Source organism: Microchirus variegatus (genome assembly GCF_963457635.1).
Source record: "Microchirus variegatus genome assembly, chromosome: 5".
Taxonomy (NCBI): Eukaryota; Metazoa; Chordata; class Actinopteri; order Pleuronectiformes; family Soleidae; genus Microchirus; species Microchirus variegatus.
Window position 1 is genome coordinate 13303782 of NC_139806.1, and position 22288 is coordinate 13326069.

At 41.1% G+C, this 22288-nt stretch overlaps 1 protein-coding gene and 1 pseudogene across 2 annotated transcripts in view; one reads left to right on the forward strand and one right to left on the reverse strand.

Annotated features, from left to right (window-relative positions):
* Positions 1-19756, forward strand: part of LOC310926979 (SPRY domain-containing SOCS box protein 4-like) — a gene marked incomplete at its 5' end in the record, with an annotated part of 35068 nt that extends 15312 nt beyond the window's left edge. The window contains one exon of the mRNA XM_083889210.1: positions 19541-19756. Coding sequence (XP_083745336.1) covers positions 19541-19668 — 128 coding nt within the window. The 3' untranslated portion in view covers positions 19669-19756. The remainder of the gene's footprint in view (positions 1-19540) is intronic.
* On the reverse strand, positions 4715-5408 carry LOC310926662 (annotated as a pseudogene). Its single transcript has 2 exons — positions 5285-5408; positions 4715-4933 (listed from the first exon to the last, which is right to left on the reverse strand). The product of its transcript is annotated as an uncharacterized misc_RNA (transcript).
* Positions 19757-22288: the final 2532 nt, after the last annotated feature.

The following is a 22288-nucleotide window of genomic DNA, read 5'->3' on the forward strand; positions in this document are numbered from 1 at the left end:
AAAACATATTAGGGTGGACTTAACCTTTATCTCCATTTATCTGTTTAAATAACATTGCCCCATCGCCCCCCCCTCTCTCCCGGCTGGGCTCTGTGCCCGGGCAGCTACTGCTGCTGCTCTCCAGTCTGATCCCACACTGCTGCCATGTCCTCAGTCACACACTCCAACTACTGTTCTTTAAAGTCATTTAAAAGGTCCAGTGTGGAGCATTTAGGAGGGTTTTATCAGATATCATAGGACATTGAATGAACCAACCACAATTTATTTATTTAAATGTGTAATCTCTTAAAATAAATACTGATTGGTACTTTTAGCCTTAGTAAGGCTTTTATTTGGACTTTGACAAGGGGCCTTGCTTTAGAGAGGCTGTCATCTTGTGCTATATGTTCCTACAGCATGCCCAAAATTAGGAGTGTGCATTTATGCAAATAAAAAGATGAGGCTCCGTCCAATTAACCTGATGCATAACCCATCGAATGGCAAAGAGGGGGAGAGGAAAAGTGTGGAGAGAGATTCATTTCAGTACACCTTAGTTTTATCAGATTAGATTAAACACATTTTTTTTTTTAACACAATGGCCCTTTAAGTTTTGGTTTAGACTTTGTTTTGACTTTTTATCATGGTGTATAGATCTGATTTCATTCTCTACCCTCCACTTCATCGCTCACTTTGCATTTACGTGTATCGTCGCTTCTTTTCAGGAACTGATCGTGACAGAATCTTATCACTGTGCTTTAAATTGGTGTGTGTGTGTGTGTGTGTGTGTGTGTGTGTGTGTGTGTGTGTGTGTGTGTGTGTGTGTGTGTGTGTGTGTGTGTGTGTGATGAATGCCTATTATGCAGTAAGGACATCGAGAAGAGGAAGTCACTTGCAGTAAATCATTATAGACAGAGAACTGTATGTAGCTGCATTGCAGTTGTGTCACCTCGGTGGTTATTTATGTGAAATAATGAATGACTTGTCAATGAGCGGAAAAGAAGGGAAGGTGAATGAGTAAAAGGGAGACGTGTCAGAAATGTGTTACCGTGTCCCCTCGCAAGCCTTTTTCTAAAAGTTTTCTTTTAATTAAGTTATTTGAATGTGCAAACATCCACCAAGGTGTAAAGATAAACATGTTAGTGTTGTTGCCTTCAGTGTATGGTCCATTAGATAGTTCGTGTTATGACCCAAACGCAGACTTTGCCCAACGGCAACGTACTATGTGGGTGTTTTTTTCTTCTGCATTACTCAGAAGCTATTTGGATCATAATGCAAACTGTACTAGAGTATATAAGGATGAGCCAATACATATTGGACAGATGATAATGTCAAATCCGACACAATCCAAAAAGTCCTATATATCGCATGCTTCACTATGCACAGACAGATCAGCAAAAGCATTTGATTGTGAAATGAAAAAAAATAAGCCTTTTTTTAAATGTCTTCCTTATGAGAGAAGAATAAGAATAATACGGCACATAATCTAGTTTGTGATACAGGTATCCGTATTGGACACAAAAAAGTGGTATCATGCCACCCCTAGTATGCCATACCCAAACAAGCTGTTCAAACGTATGTCCATAACAGTTCTACGACGCAGACAAACGATTAAAAAGCATTTAAATGTGTCAGATAACTAAAAACAAGGCAGAACACACAACATACACAACATACTTGACTTTGTTTCCCTGCTGACGCGGCACAATCGGTTAGTGTTTGGTTTGTCCGTTGTGTGCAAACTAGGTCACATACATGACATACCTTGTTTAAGTTGAAGCGGGCCGCATACAGTATGTGGTTCAGTGGGTCACAGAGTCACGCAGAGTCACGCTGCAGTTGTCGTCACGAGTGTCTTGTGATAATGCAGCGTTTCCTGGAAACAAGCATGCGACGTAAAGAAAATAATAAGAAATACAGTACACTGTGTAATGTGGACATGTTCATGCTTTAATGTGGACATTTTGCTATAAAACGTTAATTACAAATAATTATTTACTTTGAAATATTGCATTTTTAACTCAAGTAAATAAATCAGATTGTTTGGCAGTTGTCTCATAGCAGCAGCAGCGTGCAGGCGTCTCTGTGTTGTATTGCCAGATGAGGTGAAAGGAACGTCTTACTTCATACACCTTTAGTTTGTCGTTTGAAGAGGAAATCCACTATAATGCAAGATGGATATTCCCTACACTTTCACACTTCACTAGTTCTCTTTATTTATCAGTGCTAATGTGTGTTATTACATAAGACACGTGGGTCATACAACAGCTCATTCAGCTGTTCCTAATACAAGCCTAGATTGCATTAAATCACGCAGTGTTGTGTAAAGTCCGTAGCTGACTTTGCTCGGCCTATTTACACCACTGTATTTTAACATTGGGCGATAATGGCGTTACTGAGAGAGCTCAGAATTTTCTTAGGTGCTTCAAAAGGTGCTGAAATTTCCTAAAAATAAAAAGATCCACAGCTAATTTCCCATTTCATCTCGATCAATGAAGCATTCGATTCAGCGTTGTTCTTCCATAACATTGTCAGATGCCACGGTCAGTGCTGCAGATGCACGACAAGAAGAACTTAACACCCACATAGCCCACAATGCAAGGTGACGTCACTTAAGGGCCACGTCATACGGGTGTGAAAAGGTCTGCTCGGGTCCTTGTGATGTAAATCACCATCTGCCCATTTCCACGTTGGTCCACACAGACCCTACACGGATGAATCTGAACACACTTCTAGTTTGCTCCCTGTAGCACAACACTTTCCCGTCATGTTAGTGGGCACAGAGACAACGAAAGAAAAAGGGTAACCATGGAAACTTGCTTGAGGTTGTATGAAGAATGTCTACCATGTACCCACACATGTACATCTCAGCGCTCAAACAATACAAGACAACACAAATGCAGATGATTTCCCTGGTGAGAAACCGCAGCTACCGGAACAGATTATGAGACGAATGAGTGGAATGCTATATTGTTTGAGTATGAACGGAACTGCAGGCTTGTATGCACATGTGGAAAAAGGGGAATTACCTCTCCACAGAATGAATTAAGTATGACCAGGCCCTTAATCGCATTTGATTCGATTCAACTGTAAAATAACTCGCTTTTTGTGTTTGAAGCAGCCGACATTTGTTTTCAGAGTCTTTAGCATTTGCTGTGTTCAAGTGTGTCGTTGAATTCGGCTGCACACAGCAACCTTTACAAAGTCTGTAGGATTTGATTATAAACAACTTTTCTGAGAGCTGCTGCAGGATAAAGACGGAGGAAGTAAAAGATGAAAGCATCTGGCGTAGTGCTGGGTAGCTGTCGAGCCATTTGTGCATACTGTATTTCTCAGAGGCTCAGGTATGGACATGTACAGAAGGCTTTTCGCAGCAAATTAGTGTCACTGTGCCTTTACACATCTAATTACAGCAAACACTAGTCTGGACTAGTGTGATGCTGGGTAATGCTTACTGACTTTCTTCTCTGTGGAAGCCCTGCTGTGGCTGACAATACTGTGCTGGAAACTCCAAAGTCACTCCAAAAAGGTGAAGCTTAGAGCATGAAGTAATTTTGATATTTTCATAGTTACGGTTAAATGTGACATAACTGTTCTAACATTAGGGATCAGGAGATTTGTGCATTTGAAAACAGGCTTTTCCGCCTCCGTCCAGTGTCCCAGTCTGAGACTGACCTCACCGGTTACTACATGAACGACCTTGCATGGCATCATGACTGTGAGCCAGAAATAAGGATTAACTGTCTGTGTCAGCTGAGAGAGACGGCAATTCCCCTGAAGCCAATTGACAATTTGCTCCGATGTAATGAAACGGTTGGCGGACCACATGTCCCTCCGCCATAAAAAAAAAAAAACCTGCATGCAGTGTCAGTGATTGTCTCACTTTACAAATTTAGAAAGCCGATTCCTATTTGTCCTTTCCCAGAGAAAGAATATTAGATTTAATTACTTAACTATGGGAGAGTGGTGCAGTGTCTCACATGTCATAAGCATCCCCGGTGTTTGGTAACGTACGTACATAATTAGAGATGATGCTGAGGTCTGGGATGACACAATGTTTCACACAATAATAGCAATTATAGCAGCATTTAAGTCAATCTCTCCTACAGCAGATTCACTACAGAGCAGAACAGTCACAATTGAAGCCACAAGACACGAAACAATGAGGCCATTATTTATTTGTTGGTAGCATATGACAGATTACATGTAATAGACAAAATTTTTCTTTATTTTTTTATATGGAAAAGACCCAAGTTGACCGTTTTTGATCAATCCCAGTTTTTGGGTTCCATAAAGTCCATCATCAAACCATCTGCACACACTTTTATGCCGAGTCTATAGACGTGTGTGTAGCAACATGAATGTGTCGCTCTAGAAACCTCAATGTCACAAACTTGAGCTAAAATGAATGAATGTGGTCACTCTCACTTCAGGAAAGTCTTCTGATTCGACCAAGGGGCCGATCTTTGACCCCCATTTGGTCGACATTGAGCCATCATTTGAGTTTTCACTTCAGTGCACTCCTCCATTATTACTCGACTCTCTCCCCTATCCTCACAATCCCCCCTCACAGCTCTGTCTCTTAAGCTCCACCTTCCCTCTGTCCTTTTTTTTTTTATCTTGCTCTCTCTTTAGCTTCCACCTCACACATTCCTCCTCATTCTTTAGCTCTTTCCTCAGGCTACCTCTCCACTCCTTTCCTTCTGTCTCCAACCTCTGCTCTTTCTCTTGTTCCACGTTAAATCTTCGCCTCCGCTGCCGTCTTTTGTTTCCTTGTCACACTTCCAAAGTCGGTCTCTGCCTCCAGCTGAGCTCTCAGCTGCCGCTCTCTGCGGCTCCATTCCTCCTCCAGTCTTTGATACTATATGAAGAGAGAAGATCCATGCGCCCTGTTCTCCTGCAACATGTCCTCCACTCTATCAAGCAGCTCTCTCACTTGCTCCTGCTCCCCTCCCACCTACTCGTCATCTGTCCTCCACCAGCTCTCCTCTTGTGTTTTGCCTGCCTCCCTTCACTTCCTGCTTCTTTGTGAGCAATGGCGGCTGTCTTGTTATCCAATATCGACATTGATAGCGACACTCATACATTAGCCAGAACAAAGGACGGCCTCCTGACTCTTGCCTCTCCTCAGTCTGTCTCCACAGGTGAACAACACCATTGTGTGTGTCTCCACACGGCAGAGGTCAGGATCTTTGTCCTTTTCTCCACTACTCTCCTCTTAGGATGAGTATAATCCAGCAAAGGGATTACTATCAGAACAACATGAGGCCCTAAAGGCCCACACAGTAGTTCAACACTCCCCACAGACATGTCCAGCAGTGATGGAGCTGGCAGCGGTGCTGGTTCCTCCTCTGGTGTCAAAAAGCCTGGCCCCGGCCCAGCAGGGTGTTTCCAGTAGAGCTCTTTCCTGTGCGTCTGGGACCAACCAGCAAAATGTTAAGTTATCTGGAGCCTGGTGGATTGCAAGAATTGGTAAACTTATGATGTAAGTTGTGTTTAATGTGCTCAATAATCACTGAAGTAATGAACGGTAAAACACAGTAATTCAAGTGAGCTGAATTCAAACCATTTCCATAACAAGCACACGTTCCACTGGAAATTAATCACAATCATGTCATTTTTTTTTCTCATTTCCCTTCCGTGTATTTTGCACACACACATGATTGAGCTGTGGTTGCAGTAAGAAAACATTCTGCAGAACTAGTTCTAGATGTGGAGCGTATTGCTAAATGTCAAGCCCTCTACTTTGCATGATTATGAATTAAACTGTGAAGTATTTTCAAGTCTTATTCAACAAATCTGTGAGTCTCACTTACCAACATGTTGAGCTCCCATCGTCAAAGTGGATTCATGGATTCTTCCCAGAAGGTGTTGGTGTAAGACTTTTGACTTTAGCTGATAAACGCTCCTCCTTATCAACATTTAACCAAGAGTATCTCCTAGTTTTTTCTTTATTGCCAACTGTGCCCTCCGGGAGATCATTAAGCGTCGAACCATCAAACTTTTTTATGCTTCCGGTATCTGTTCGTCTTTCAACTCTTTTGGGACGGCTGTGATTGAAGCTTGTTGATACTGAGTCATTTAAACCTCATGTGATCATTTATCTAGGTGCAGCTAGAGATGCTCAGTGGCTAATATAGAGGCCGTTTACTACAGAGTTAGTTAGTTAGTTAGATTATAGATGTTTTTGTGGTGTGTGTTTGTATAGTTTGAATGAAGGCTTGAGCCACACTCTGCAACCCAGAGACTCGGGCATTTGCCAGATATGCTTTCCAAAAACATGGACATTTATATGAAACAGATTTCTTGACTTAATTGCAATAGATGTGGCATCAGCCTGTCAAACATCACAAAAAAACACTATAAACAAAATGTACTTTTATTTTTCATCTATGTCGACGGTAAACAAATAAAGTGATCCAGTGCAAACACGTCTATCGTCTGACAACACGTTTTCTCTCCTGCAACAGCCGCATGCTGCTTCTTTAATTTCACCATCATTGTTTTTTACAGCCGTCATAACATCACAACATTTACACTCTATTAAACCAGCAGGTCTCTCACATTGTACACACACATCGTGGCTCCTCCACATGATCTCTTTTTGTGAATTTGCTTACATCCTTCTCCCTCCCTGCACGCCCGCACCTGAGGTCAGGGGTTCGATCCCTGGCCTCCCATAGGCTACATAGCAATGGGTCATTATAATACTGAAATTGTATGACAATGTTTTGTAGAAAATGTGCTGCAAATAGATAGATGGATAGACTTCCTTCCTTGATCCCAAAACCGGGGGAATTCATTGATATCATATGGTCTAATCATATTGTTAATGAATATGGGTGTTAAAGGGTATGGGACTATTTACCATGACCCACAATGAACCAACAGCTCTTCTAAAGTGGTGATATTTTACTTCGTCCTGTAAATCAGCTGATATCTAATTTAAAACCAGGCAGGTGGAGTGTTGCACTGCAGTGTCACGTTACACCTTTCTTTCTCCACCCCTCCCTCTCCCTCTCTCTCTCTCTCACACTATGACCTGACTAGTTAAGCCTAAGGATGAGCCGTATTTACCTCAGTCTTTCTCCATCAGTAAAGCCCTCCTGCTGCGCCGGTTTACACACAATCCAGAGAAGCTGCAGGCGCACAGGCAAAGTTTCCCTTTTTGTTGTTGTTGGTGTTTTGATCTCTACTCTCTGATCTCTTCTAAAACACCTCCCTGTCTGTCTGCGTGTATCACAAAACACAAACCATTTTATTTTTCATATAATTAGGCAGCCTTGCCTCATTAGACCGTCTTTGAGTGATGGTCTAACATGCAGATATGATCTGTTTTTTCTCCCGTCATTTTTGTTTCCTTCTTAGCAATCACTTTTCTGTTATCTGCACTGCCGCTGTCAAAAAAGAGAATGTTTGCAAGTAAACACATTTTCATAATTTAAATTAAAGTATTGAATGACAGTTCTGTACTGCTCTTAACCTTGTGTATTGACAGTCATTACAAAGCAGTATTGCTCATATGAAAATGATTGATTTCAGCTTTAAGCCATCACATTTCATGAAGATTTGTCATTTAACCATTACACTCATCCTCTGTCAAACTGGATGTTAGTGTCAACTGGCCATGACATTCTAGAGTTGAGTTTTGTGATCAGGTTACACCAGTGGTCAGCTGAGTGCAGTGTCACCAACACCATTCTCTCACCACGTGTTAAAGGTTCTTCTAGGGGCAGTTGATCTATTTAACCGTTTCTATTATTTTAAATGAGGGCATTTCCAGACCCAGTTTAGATTCACCATATTTTTTAACTCATTAGAATCTTATGAGACATCTAGTGACAAACGTAAAAGCACATCTATGCAGCTTTATTTTTCCTTACAGAGGACATTTTATGCAAAATCAACTTTTTAATCATTTAAATGCTTATATTTGGGACTCTGGAGGTCCTATCAGTAGGCAAAGTGTGAAAAAAGATGACCCAGTCATGCTTTTGTGGTCCTCCTCAGTCTAAGTACAGGAGATAAAACACGCAGTGCTGACTTCTGCACTCATTGGGACGTCACAATGCGCTAAATTGTTATCTCGCGGAGCTCTACTTTGTCAGTAAAACGCGAGAGTGCTGGCCAGGGTAAAGGTATCCAAAAACCGGAAGTCCGCGAAAAGTTCTATTCTTGGCTCCACAGTGCAGCACAGAGTTCTACACAAACTTTCAGCCTCAGAGGATTTATCTGTCCAGTGGATACATGTTATATATGACGGCAATGTGTCTGCTAGAGCCTGTAAATGATCACTTTTCCAAATGCTAACTACTGTTAGCTCACAGTAGCCTCTGTGAAGTTTTGTTTTCCTTTTTTTTTCAAGGTGGACCTAAAGAGATACTACTAAACCAAGCTTTTTGAACAGGGCTGTTTTGGCAGGTTGATTGAACTGCTGTGGTGCTTCATCCTTATTTTGACCAAAGCATGTCACAGACATGTTCATTAGGACACCAGGGAACTAGGTTAACTTGGAGAAACAGGGTATAATATGACTCCTTTAAAATCATACCATCTTTTATTCCCACTTTACACTGAGAGGTGTGTAATTTAAACTGCTAGAATTCAGACCGAGCAAGTTCAAGAGTCATTTTGAACTGAAAAAGCAAAAAAAACTGAGTCATTGAAAATCAGCTCGAGCAACAGCGCGTCCATCAAGCTGCTTTGCCTGGGAGCGAGAAGCTCAGCTCTCTGCGTTACTGTTGTGTTCAGGGAGTCGCAGGGAGGTGGAGCAGCAGACGGATGATGTGCGCTGTGTAATAGATGAAAGCTGCTCTCGCATATTCGCTGCAAATCTCAACCGCTCTCCACATTACTTGGCGCAGCTGAACGTATCTGACTCAGTGGAACTGGACCGTAAACAGACTTTATCCATAATATCCACTGGCTCTCTGGTGCAAAGTCTGTTCAAAGAGTGAGACGCAGCTCAAGTGCAAAGATTTCAAGAGCTGAAACTTGACACCATGAACATGTTACCTGGTGTTTTCATCTATACTCTAAGGTCCTGCCCCATACCAGGATTTTACCTCGACCACACATTTTCCCCGACAAAATACCTCAGTGGATTAGCATCAGCAGTTTTTCTGTAGATTACACACAGGGATGAAGGGTATTTTTGGGTGTGTTTGCAAAACTGGATGTAAGCAGGAATATTAATTGATGCTCGTGCTTCGTAAATTATGCCAGCATGTTTCCTCTAATGTTGACATGTTTATGAGCAAAGTCTACCCGCCTTCAGTTCATAACAGCCAAGGATATCTGATGGTCAGACAGGCCTGCTGTTCTCCCTTCTTTTTTTCTCCAAATCACACCCTCTTCTCCTTGTTGTGTCTTTCCTTCCTGCTCTCTAATCCACGTATCAAACTCAAGGCCCGCCGGGCCACATCCGGCTCGCAGGATAACAGGCACGTTAGGGCGTGTCCTTCTCCATTTTTTGCTTTTTACAAGGTTGCATAGTCTCGGCGTAAAGTGCGGTGCAATGCGCAAGGGGGTTGTATTTATGTGAATTATTCAAAGGTGTGTGTTTGTAACATCAATTACGCCAATCCAGAGTTTCGCTCGTCATTTCCTACAAAAGCCGAGGTGCTCATGCCTGGCACTTTGCTATTTAAATGGCGAATGCAGGAAACAGAACAGTTGTCTGCTGAGAAAATGACACAGATGAAAGTCATGTGTTTATAAAGAAAGGTTCGAGGAACTGTGAAGTTAGGAGCACGCTCCAGAATGTGATGAGACAAGAGCGCAAGATGTCGCAGATGCGATACAAATAATTGCCATTTTATATTAAGACGAGCGATAGCAGCTACAGTTTACTTGTGAGGTGAGGAATAGACAGCAGTACAGCAGCAGGATGCGTCCATGTGGCTGAATATGTAACTCCATTACACAGCACAGGATTTACATAACTGACCCATACCATGTGTGACACAGGCAGAGTGTATGTAGAATGTTCCGCTTAAATAAGTCCCACTGATTTAAGACCATGTTTTTGTTGTTGAGATTACAATGCGCCAACATTGCGCCTGACCACACCTCATTTTAAAACCAATACACTGACGGTCTTAAAACACAGTGATGAGCGTAAGTGCATTTGCTACATACACGACGCGGGAGCTGGTCGTAAAAAGGACGACAGTGTCGGTTGGAAACTTGCAACGACAATTGCGCCGTGTTTTGCACCGGGAGCAAGATATGTCTTTCCTGCTCCTCCATTGACAGACATTAATACCACACATGAAGTTACTGAGCCTGTAATAATATAAATAAACACATTAAATGTGTAGCTCCCTCTCATTCAGCTTTATACATCTAGTAATAATTATTAAATGCAAAAAAAATGATTGGCTAAGATACATGATGTTCTACTGAAATACAGCAGAGGGAAACAGGTGAGACAGATGGACGATACTGTTGATATCAATGGAAAATAGAATTTCATAAATCATTTACCGTTCTTCGACATTCATATTCTTTTGCGAGTACTCCAACTGATGTGTACAATCAGTTGAGGCATATTCTCTCTGGTTTGTGTCTTTGTTTAATGTGTAAGCATGGGTTTATTCTGGATTTCATATTATTTGATCTAGTCTGGCCCTCAACTTGGACACAGTTTGTGAATGAGTTCGACACCCCTGCTCTAATCTCTATTTCTGTCCTTGTCCACTCCATCTCCTCTTTCGTTTCTCCTCCTTTTCACCTCAGTCCTCCTCCTCCTGTACTCCCCGTTATCCTACTTCTCATCTTTCCTCCTGCTGTTTCTCCTATAATACCGACTGTCTTATCCCAGAGGAGACGGTGAACAGTGGATTTACAGTAATGCAGGATGAAAAAGAGACTACAGGGCTTTAAAAAGAAACAGTGCCATGGCTTGTATTACCACCAACTCCTCTCTACTCGCCAGATCTACCTACAATGCCCAACGTACGGTGTGACACTTGTGTCCAATAAGATGCAGTATGACTCATACCGCCCAATGTGCATTTAACTTTAGCCAAATATCTCAAGATGGAGTCCCCAGAGAGGATTTTAGAGCAGAACTTCTCTTTTTCCCACATTCTTCTAAATCTGTGTGGGACTGACTTAGTATAACTATGTTTGAAGCCATTAGTCCTCCTACACAGCAGTTACATCCTTTTTAGTACAAAGGGTTTTTCTGACAAATCCTCCATGGATTGTAACAACATTCTTGCATTAGTCTATTAAGAAAGACTGCTTCAATGTGTCATAAATATGATTGTGCTGAAAACTGGCATTGCTGCATTGTGGTTTGCTGCGCAAGAAGATACAGGACACCAGCGGAGGCACATTAGTTATGGAAAATGGCGACTTTGCTTCCCTGTGAAGGACGTCGGTGTTGGCAGAGTTTAAGTATAGATATGCCTCTTGCTAATCCTTCCTTTGTAGGCAAGTTTCTGGTTTGAGTGAGGACTTAAAAAGTGACTTTTCTTTCTGATGTACGAGCACCATGATCATATTAAACTTGCCTTCATAGCAGCTGTTTATGTAAAGAAATAGTTCTGAAAAGTGCTGGTGCCTCTGTCATTAGATACAGGCTGCATATTTAATACAGTGTTAGGGTCACAGTCAAGTCAAGGCCCCAAGAGTCAAGTTTATTTTGCTTGTTAGAATAGAAATTTCAGCGCTTATACCCTCAAATGTTATATAGCTATAAAAATATCTTTGAATAAACACTAACTTAAAGGGGACATATTATGCAAGATCAACATTTAAATCATTTAAATCCTTATATTTGGGACTCTGGAGGCCCTATCAGTCAGCAAAGGGTGAAAAAAGATGACTCACTCATGTTTTTGTGGTCCTCCTCAGTCTAAGTACAGGAGATAAAACACACTTCCGCACTCATTGGGACGTCACAATGCGCTAAATTCCTGGAATTGTTGTCTCGCAGATCTCCGCTTTGTCCGTAAAACCCGCGAGAGTGCTCGTGCAATGGTATCCGAAAACTGGAAGTCCGCGAAAAGTTTTATTCTTGGCTCCACAGTGCAGCACAGGGTCCTACACAAACTTCCAGCTACAGAGGATTCATTTGTCCAGTGGATACATGTTATATATGTCGGCAAATACAAATGCTAACCACTGTTAGCTCCCAGTAGCTTCTGTGGCTGATGTCATTTCCTGTCCCTTAAGTTTCGTTTTTTTTAAGGTGGACCTAAAGAGATACTACTAAACAGAGCGTTCTGAGCAGGGCTGTTTTGGCAGGGTGATTGAACTGCTGTGGTGCTTCATTCTTATGGTATTTTGACCAAAGCATGTCACAGACATGTTCATTAGGACACCAGAAAACTAGGTTAACTTGGAGAAATGAGGTATATGGGACCTTTAAAACAACTGAAAGAATGAGAAATGCTTCAAAAACAAGGGAAAACTGGAAAGTCCAGTGACACCCAAAGTGCAGAAAGAAGAGTCTGTATTTTGGGTACTCGTAGCTTGACTAAAATAGGAAGATTCCATGTTTTCACCACTTGCACGTACTGTAAATTTTCCTTTTTTATGTTTGAACTGCTCCTCGTTGAATTTACATTTCAAGCTGTGGCATCTCCTGTATTTGGTTTCGCCAACTTCTTGCCTAACTTTGTCAATGCAATTAAAGCTAAAGCTAATGTGCGGTTAGCATCACCATCAGCAGTTACAGGCAAAAAAGGTCAAATTTGAGAATGATGAGAATTGCTATTTGGTCTCTTATAGAGATTTGAGTCATACCAGTACAGTCCAGATCTGACTGTATTGGCTTTTTTTTGCCCTTGACAAAGCTCCTTGTGTCTGGTTGTGTGTAAATCCTTGCAAATTGTTTATTTGCCGGGTTGATTTCCTGTATTCGTGACTGTGCATTTGTTTGTCCTGTTTGCATCCGTTTTTTTTTTTCTACCTGTCAATTTAAAAACGCGCTGCAGTCGGGTCAGTGAGCCAAAGGGGTGACATTAGGACGCATGATTGAGCTGTGGGACATTTTTAACCCTTTGATTACACCTACACATGCAGACCTATGGGCCTTGAAAGCCTTGTAATTACAGTTTTATTCACGTTCCTATAACATTGACTTTAATTAACGGATTAGAGGATTATGTCAACCTCTCAGACTTTTAAGCTCTCCCCAAAAATTAAAAACAATCAGCCAGATAATGATAAAACCCACACAGTCATCACAGTGAACACACACCTGTCTTTTTCTATCTCTTGTTTAGAAATAAAACCATTTTCCTACATCACTGATGGTTCCTTATGTGCCACGAAAGGAAAGAAAGAAAGAAAGAAAGAAAGAAAGAAAGAAAGAAAGAAAGAAAGAAAGAAAGAAAGAAAGAAAGAAGGAAAGATCAAAACACTGTGACCTTGGAGAGAGGAGAAGGGTTGGAAGGGAATAAAGGTGTGAAAGAAGGGCAGAATGGAGAGCAGCAGGAGAAGTTTCTTCTCTGCAAGAGGAAAGGCGACAGAGGTTTATTGTTACAGATGAGATGGAGCTAAAGGAGAGAGGGAGACCGGAGAGAAAGAAGAGAGGATCATGTTTTCCTCAGTCTATTCTATACATGTAACGAGTGCATCGCTATCTCCCGTCTCTGGTTAATGCCATCTGAGACTTTGCATGGCCGTGGTCAAACGCAAACTTGTATAAGCATTCATTTGATTAACACTCCACACACAACCACAATTTTAAAAAAAGAATTGCCATCAATACTATAAATTATTCCAAATATTCTGCTGCACTGGAAATCTTCAGAATAAGACTATGCATTGATCCTGATAATATTTCACAATAAAAGCTTGTTGAAGCTTGTAAAACAGTGAAAACAAGAGGTTTGTGTTGACTGAATACTGAAATGACAGTATTCCCTCGACTTCATGCAAGAGGCAAATGTTAGTACAAGAATAAACTGAAGCAGCAACCAATTGAGACCTTACATCAACAGCTATCGATGCCCTTCATATATGTCAAGCTATGTTAACCTTCATCATGGTGGTGAGCTAACTCCCACTATTTCACTGCAGACACAGATTCCGAAATCGAACATTTTGTTAAAGTTTGCTCTGCATTTGAATGGAAACTGTGGTGAAGATCAATTTCACTGTGTAGTTTGCTGTGAATGCACTCGGCTCACAGTAAAAAAAAAATAGGTTGCACACGGACAGTGGGACCACTTTAATTCATTAACATGTGAGCCTGGTCTAATATTTACTCATATTATAAATCAAGTGAGAAGTGAGGTCATTTCCCCAAAGACTTCCCATTCAAACAGAGTTCTTTTTTTAACCAGTGCAGTAGAGAACACAGGTTTATGTCCAATATTTATATACTGTCCATGATTTACACTTAAAGTGTGTCTTCCTTTCGTTTTAACTCCTTCTAGTTTTATCACCTTAAACCTTATAGATGAAATGTCAGGCTTTATTTAGCTCCCCCCTCAGGTCACTTTTTACATCCATCCTGAGACCGATGCAGCCTTCTCCCCCCATTATCATTGTCTACAGACAATAAATCCTGCGTTGCACTGCTTTGCATTGCATCTCATTACAGACGTCGTCATGTCACACTGTGTGACCCCATTACTGCTCGTTCCCATCGCAGCAGACCCAGGGTCATACTTCATATCCATATAAAATGTCTCATCAGGCGAGCAGTCCTTCACAGGAAGAGATCATGTGTCAATCTGATATTGTCGCGTAGTCTTCATCAGAAAAGCCTCTCAACGAGTTTATGGAGGTCTGCCACCTGAGCAGAAATACATCAATCACAGCAAACTGTGCAGAAATGAACTGTAGTGGTTGGAAAGCTGCTGGTTTGATTGCCAGTGCTGGGAAACAAAAGTCTCTTTTTACTTAGTCTAAGCTTGTTTTGACAGCCACAATCTCAAATAAAGAGAGTTTTCAGTACGATAAAATTGGTTTGAGTGGGTAAAAAAGACAATTATATTCTAAAGTGACTAATCTAAAAAGCCACATTCATTAGGTCCGCCATGTGTTGTGTTCGCGTCTTATCCTTCAAAGTAACATATCTGTGGTGCACTACAGGTAGATTTCTTCACTCGCACCGATCGCGTTCATATCTGCAACATTGTGAAGCTTAATTCTCCTTAATGCACTGATTGTGCAATGACGCAGAGCTAAATGACTCACTGCTGATCATCCACACCGAGTCTGCTCATTAGCTTGAGGAGGTGCTCGTCGGAGAAAACATGATCGAAAATGTGTCATTAAAAAAGAATTCATACTGTTAATGCGCTGGAAACTGCCGTATAATTTATTAAACCCTGTTAATTGCTTGTGTAACGCAACGCGAGGCCATTATAGAGATCTGAAGGGCAGACCGTGATTAATGCGGAGAGCACGGAGATAACGTTGTGCTAAAAAGCATCTAAGGATTCACAGAAAGACAAGGTAGTACTTCCTGTTGAGCCCACACCTTTGACGCATTATACTGTGTACCTACATTATTACACTGTAAAATGTGTGTAATCCATATAAAAGATTGTGTACGCTAGAGGTGGAATTAGGTGTTAATACGTGCTAAATAATTACTAATAAAGGGCTAGTATGCTACTTATATGCATGTTAGTAAGCACCTATAGTTAATGGTGAATATGTGTTCCCTCATTTAAAGTGTTACCAAAAGTTCACTTGTGTACGGATTCTGTTGAGCACGGTGAATTTTCACCTGAGTGGCTCTTTATTGCCGTTATATACGGGACATCGATACGACTTAATGCATAAGGTTAAAAGAAGCTATAATAATACATGAGGTAATACCTTGAATTCGTTATGAAGGTTATCAATAATGCATTATGAGATATATATATATATCCATATATATATATAGATATATATATGTGTCTGTGCTTCATGGAAAGTATCACTTTCAGTAAGAGTATTGAACTTTTTACTTTTATTACTCGAGTTTGTTTGTGTTTCAGACAGACACACTTCTACATAACTTTTGCAATAGTTGTTCTAGTTTTGATCGTTTTGATACTGTACATTTTAGAAGCAATGTATATTAAACCTTTTACATGGTAAATAATATCCAATGCAAAGTCCGTGGATGTTAAAAATCAGCTAGACTTCTATAAAACTATAACAAAACAATACTCGATCACGACTACCATCTTTTACAGCCAATGCAATATCTACTTCAAAGAGCACGTATACAAGTCCACATATAACTTTGCTATGTATGTGTATTAGAGATAAAATCATTTAAGATATTTTAATAAACATAGATACATGTTTTTGACCTTCAATCAGACATCAGTGCATCAGCATTTGTCTGCAGGAAGAAGAGGTTGAACTACACATTAACACTGCTGCCGTGTCAGTGCGAGCGTGCACAAGTGAAGAGTCGTCCCTGTGTGGCAGTCACACTTCAAGGACGCGTGCAGAGCGTTTGCGTGCATGCACGTCCTTGTGTGTGTGACACTGTGAAAGAGAGCGAGAGGTGACCTGTGTTCTACCCTGTTGGTTTAACCTTGAACAGTAGCAAGTAGAAGAGGACGTCCGTCCAGAATTACAACAGGTGATGACAGCTGGTGTTATTGTCCGACAGGAAGCAGGAAGATAACAGACGCGCTGTTGTGTAGCTCTGCTTCAATGTCAGTCACGATCCTCACAAAGATTTCTACACATATAAATGCTTCTGTACTTACACTTACTGCCCGTTTCAAGATAAAGATAGTATCTCAGTGGGTTATCGCCACTGATTTCTGCAACTTAACATCCATCCCGCATCTAACGCTTTATCCTCCACATGAGGGTTGCGGGGGAGGGGGGGGGGGGGCACTGGTGCCAATTCCAGCTGATATAGGATAGAATGCACCCTGGACAGGTTGTCAGTCCATCACAGGGCCACACAGAAACAACCTTCCACACCTATTTAGAGTGTCAAATTTGCCTAATCCTCAAATCTGCATGTTTTTGGACTGTGGGAGGAAACCGGAGAACCAACATGTTTACACTAAATGTAGGACATTGGTAATGTAACATTGCAATTAGAAGGGATGAATAAAGAACCAGACAAAATAAACAGCAAACAAACCCAGGCAGAACAAGTAAAGTCATTTAACTTAGAAAAAGAACCAGAAACAGCAGACTCACTCTCTCGAGGTCACCTCAGCAGATCATCTGCATATTTCATTTGGTAAAGGTTTTTTTTTTTTTTTTTTGTTTAACACCGGATGCCCTTCCTGAGGCAACCCTTCCATCTATCCAGGCTTGGGACTAGCACAGCGAGTACACTGGATGTGCCTCCCCCCGTGGCTGGGGTCAATTTAGAGTGTCCAATTAACAATGAGCAATGGAGATTGGGTACTTTCCTTAGGGGCCCTTGACCTGGCGGGAACTCGAACCGCCAAACCTTCTGTCACAAGCCAAGTACCCATTTTGCTTGGTTAGACAAAGAAAAGGAAATACTATTCAAAGAAGGATTTTGGTCTGTTTAGGGTTTCAGTAACACATGTTGAAATAAATATACACAAAATAAAACTAATATCATTCCCCCTTCTACTGTTATTTATGATTTTATTTACACCGACCAACAAAAATGTGGTTTACTTTTAAACATTAAATAAACAGTCAATAAGTGAACAACAAGGCCCTGACCATTAACACGCTTATATTTAATTTTCTTCAACAAGATTCAGTCAAAGATACAGTCACATCCTCCGTACTGCTCAGCTTTAAAGATGCATAAAAGCAACTGCTTTTTATTTATTTATTAAAAAAAAAAAACTTTGTCTCATTACGAAAAACTGACAAACTGTTCACTAGAACTGAGGCAGTAAAATCTGTAATGGTCACCATCTGTCAAGTTTATGGGTAATTCCTGTCACAACATATGCTCCACTGATAAAAACAACCATCTTTTTTTTTCTTTTTTTTTAAAGTGCATTAGCACTTTATCTTCTGGATCAGGAACATTTTATATTATCGCCCACAGATCACTGACGTTGTAGTGAAGAAAAGAGCCCGACTGATGCTGGAGTTTCCAAAGTTTAAATATGCCGAGTCAGACAAACAATGTACACTACCGTTCAAAAGTTTGGGGTCACTTAGAAGCATCCTTATTTTTAAATGAATATAACATTAAATGAATCAGAAATACTCTCTATACATTGTTAATGTGGTAAACGACTATTCTAGCTGCAAACGTCTGGTTTTTAATGGAATATGTACACAGGTGTATAGAGGCCCATTTCCAGTGTTCTAATGGTACATTGTGTTTGCTAATCATATTAGAAGACTATTGGATGATTAGAAAACCCTTGTGCAATGATGTTAGCACAGCTGAAAAATCATTATTTCTAATCATGTCAATGTCTTGACTATATTTTCTATTCATTTTGCAACTATTTTGATGAATAAAAGTGTGACTTTTAATGGAAAACAGAAAAAATTTGTATAGGTGACCCCAAACTTTTGAACAGTAGTGTATGATTATGTTGAAGAATTGTGAGATAATATCGAGATCTTGGCAGACTCGTCAGCGCTCTCTGCTGGTTGAACCGTGTAATGGCGACACTTTTAGGAAGTTGAAATAAACATTTTCCACCTTCCAATTTATAACATGGTGTTTGTGGAGATTAACATTACTTGATCATATCCTCTATTAAAGACTGATTTGCTTCATTGACTCCCAGTACATTGTAAATGAGACCATCGTGACATCAAGATAAAGAGATGCACTTTGAGATGCATATGCTGAAGAAACAAACTGATAACATCAGGACACTGCATTCAGAAACATCATTTATCTCAATGACTCTGGAGAAGCCTCAGTTCTCTCTCTGTTGAACTCCAGAGTTCTCTTGGCACGAGTGGTGCAGTATTCCCTCACCCATTTATCAGACAAAGATTCATTTCAGCCACGACAGAATATAATCCGTCAGTGCTGCTGACAGACATTGCTCTCATTTAAGTGGAAAAACAAATGAGCCAAAACCTTTCATTGTTTTCTTCACTGCTGCTCAAAGTTAATACAAAAAAAGTGTTGATGAGACACATTTTGAGCATCGGGGACCATGAGACTCATCAATTTCATCCATGTCAGGCTAAAATTAGCCACTACACTGTCCTCAAGCCTCAAAAAAACAACTCAAGAGTAATTTGTTTTTGTGTTTTTTAAACAACATGTTTTGAGATTTTGGGAGTAATGTTGATGGATGTTGTGCCAACATTGGCAGATGGATTTGCTCAGCAAAATCCAAAGGGGCATTTGTGTAACTGTGGAGAGGAATGAGAGACAACGGCACATTTCAGACAGGTTTCTAAAGCATCATGATACTATTCCTCCTCCTCCCTCCTGCAACTCAGACTGCACTCTCCAGTATCTGTTACCTCCTTAAACTCTATGTGATGGTGAAGGTCAGGGAAGAGAGAGGCTGGCCACAGAAACTCACAGTCATCATCACTCACTTTCTGCTTCTTATTCCTTCATGCCTAACAAATATAAAGATGCATTATGCATGTGTAAAAGACGGACGACTTGTTCCGTTGTGATCTAATTGATCTATTTCTGTCTTTCCAGCCGAGCCTCTTCCCCTGATGGACCTGTGTCGGCGTGCGGCTCGCCTGGCGTTGGGCCGCGAGCGGCTTCAGGAGATCGAGAGCCTCCCTCTTCCTCAGTCGCTCAAAAATTACCTCCAGTACCAGTGACTGACACAAACGGAGCAACCCCGGGAGAACAATGACACAAACCAGACCACCGGAAAGTCTGAGGATGGGTGGATGAAACAAAATCATTAAAAAAGATGCAAGCATGGATGACGGCTGGAAGAGCGTCCGTGTCAAGAGTGTCAGAGCTCTATTAAAGATGAATTTATACAAGGCTAGAAAGAAGGATGGTGGATGAGCTGACGGTGAGGAGGTCCAGGCTGTCACACTAAAAAAAGGTCAGGGCAGCACCTGCTTCTTTTGAATTTTGAGCTGCTCTTTTATTAGTTTTAGACTTTAACTAAATTATTGACGATGGTATCCCATCAGTGTGTCACTCAATCAGGGAGAAAGCCCGTCCTCTGATGGCACAGTGCAGTGAAGAGGAGAGGAGAGGAGATACAGGTGGTGAGATGAACACCGCCGCCACCTAGTGAGGAGAGTAAATCACTGCGACAAGAAGGCACACTAACCCTAAACACGGCGGCCTTTCTGACGTACAGTCAGTGACACTATCTTTGAGGTGGATACCGCAGTGTGTGTGTGTGTGTCCACAGTCTCCACTGGCACAGATGACAGGCTGCAGAGCTCACACGTCCGAGAGGATTTAAGCACTAATGTAATTTCACGTGACAACTCGGGGCCCGACCGCAAGCTCCCGCCGCACACAAAGTGGATCAAAGCATGGCTGCGGGTGGAATACAGAGCTTAACACGAGAGCCTTACCTCCTGCCTCATGCAGATGTTTGGTGATAATTAGCCCTTTACAGAGGCACGTCTTAAATTAAGTCAGTTAAGAGAATGAGCAGTGGAGTTGGTTGGTGAAGTGTTTCACGGATTTAAAAATGACTTACACCTCATTTGGTTCATTTACTCAAATATCTAAGAGCCAATCACATGACAGCAAGTCAGTGCATTTAGGGACATGGTCAAGTTCAAACTGAGCATCAGAAAGGAGAACAAAGGTGGTTTAGGGGACTTTGAACACAGCAGGTTTGTTGGTGCTGGACGAGCATTTCAGAAACTGCTAATATACCGTAATTTAAATTTGTTGATGCTAGAGGTCAGAAGAGAATGACCACACTGGTTCCAAATGGTAGTAACTCTAACAACACCTGATTAGCTACACCTAACCTAAAAAAAAGTGAGTTCATGCGTTTCCATCACTTCCCTAAATGACCTATTCTTGCTTTAACTGAAAAACACCAAATACTGATATGTCGGACGTTGTCTGTTACAGCGAGAACTTCCTTTAAATCTGCACACTTTGTGCTGCTGCTTCTTAAATGAAGAGTGTTGCTGCACCTGCACGTGCTCGAGTTTATTCCCTGTGTGTCTGAAATGGGCTTTATCACTGAAACACATACGAGGCAAAAACTGCTCGGCCGTTTTAAAGAGAGGTGTTAAGTTTGCACTGAGAAACATTCCTCACTGGACACTAAATCCCATTTTATGATGTCAATCATGACCAAAGTATTTCATACAAAGCCATGAAGTGTACACTTGTGTGCGTGTGCGCGCGTGGGGGGGGGGCTGTAGGTCGCGGTGTGTGCCGCAGTGTTTTAAGACAGCGCTACTACAGTGCTACGACAGCAGCGCTAACGTGCTGTTGACGGTCAGAGGAGCGTCGCCTGATGATGTTTGTAGCCGCCTACTGTAGCTCACCGGTACAAGACAGTATCTGTCTGCTCGCCGCACAACTGTCTTAACGACCATGAACAGAACAAATACACAGATAAATAAAGGGGACCTGGGCAGATCTAGAATCACAGCATCTATGTTGAAGGCCTTAAGCAGGACATAGGAACATCACCGCTACTGCAGTGTGTTTTTGGGCTCAAATTGAAAATGCAGATGACCAGCGCACACAGGCAAACACATACACACACACACACACACACACACACACACACACACACACACACACACACACACACACACACACACACACACACACACACACACACACACACACACACACACACACACACACACACACACACACACACACACACACACACACACACACACACACACACACACACACACACTTAAAAAAGGCTTGAGTCACTTTTTTTTTTACTTCTGAGTTTGTATCCTACATTATTCTTATTAATTATTCTTATTGATAATATTTGAGTGTGGAGTTTGATGGTGATGATGTTTACTTTATCACAAGCTAATTTAATGTTTTTTTTTTGTTGTTTTTCTTTTTAAACTGATCAGTGATGGTTACATTCAGGTAAATGTACTGCAAAGATGCTGGTGATGAAGGGAGAGAGAGAAATCTGAACTAGGTGATTCAATGCTGCTTTTATTATTCTTATTATTATTATTATTACTATAATAATTCTTATTGTTATGTTTGTGAGGGTGGTGGTCTCACCTCAGCTTCCATCGGTTAGGATGGAGAGAAAAAGGACCAGTTCAGAAAAGTTGTCGAATCTATGGACAGTGCAGTTGAGATGTCAACAGATATGAAATGTGAATAAAAAGCCAAGTGAATTTGATTTGAAATGCTTTTTTGTGTCACTTTGCCTTTACTCTTTCTATACAATGATGTGTAGATATGCTTAGTATGATATACACTGCCGTTCAAAAGTTTGGGGTCACTTTGAAATGT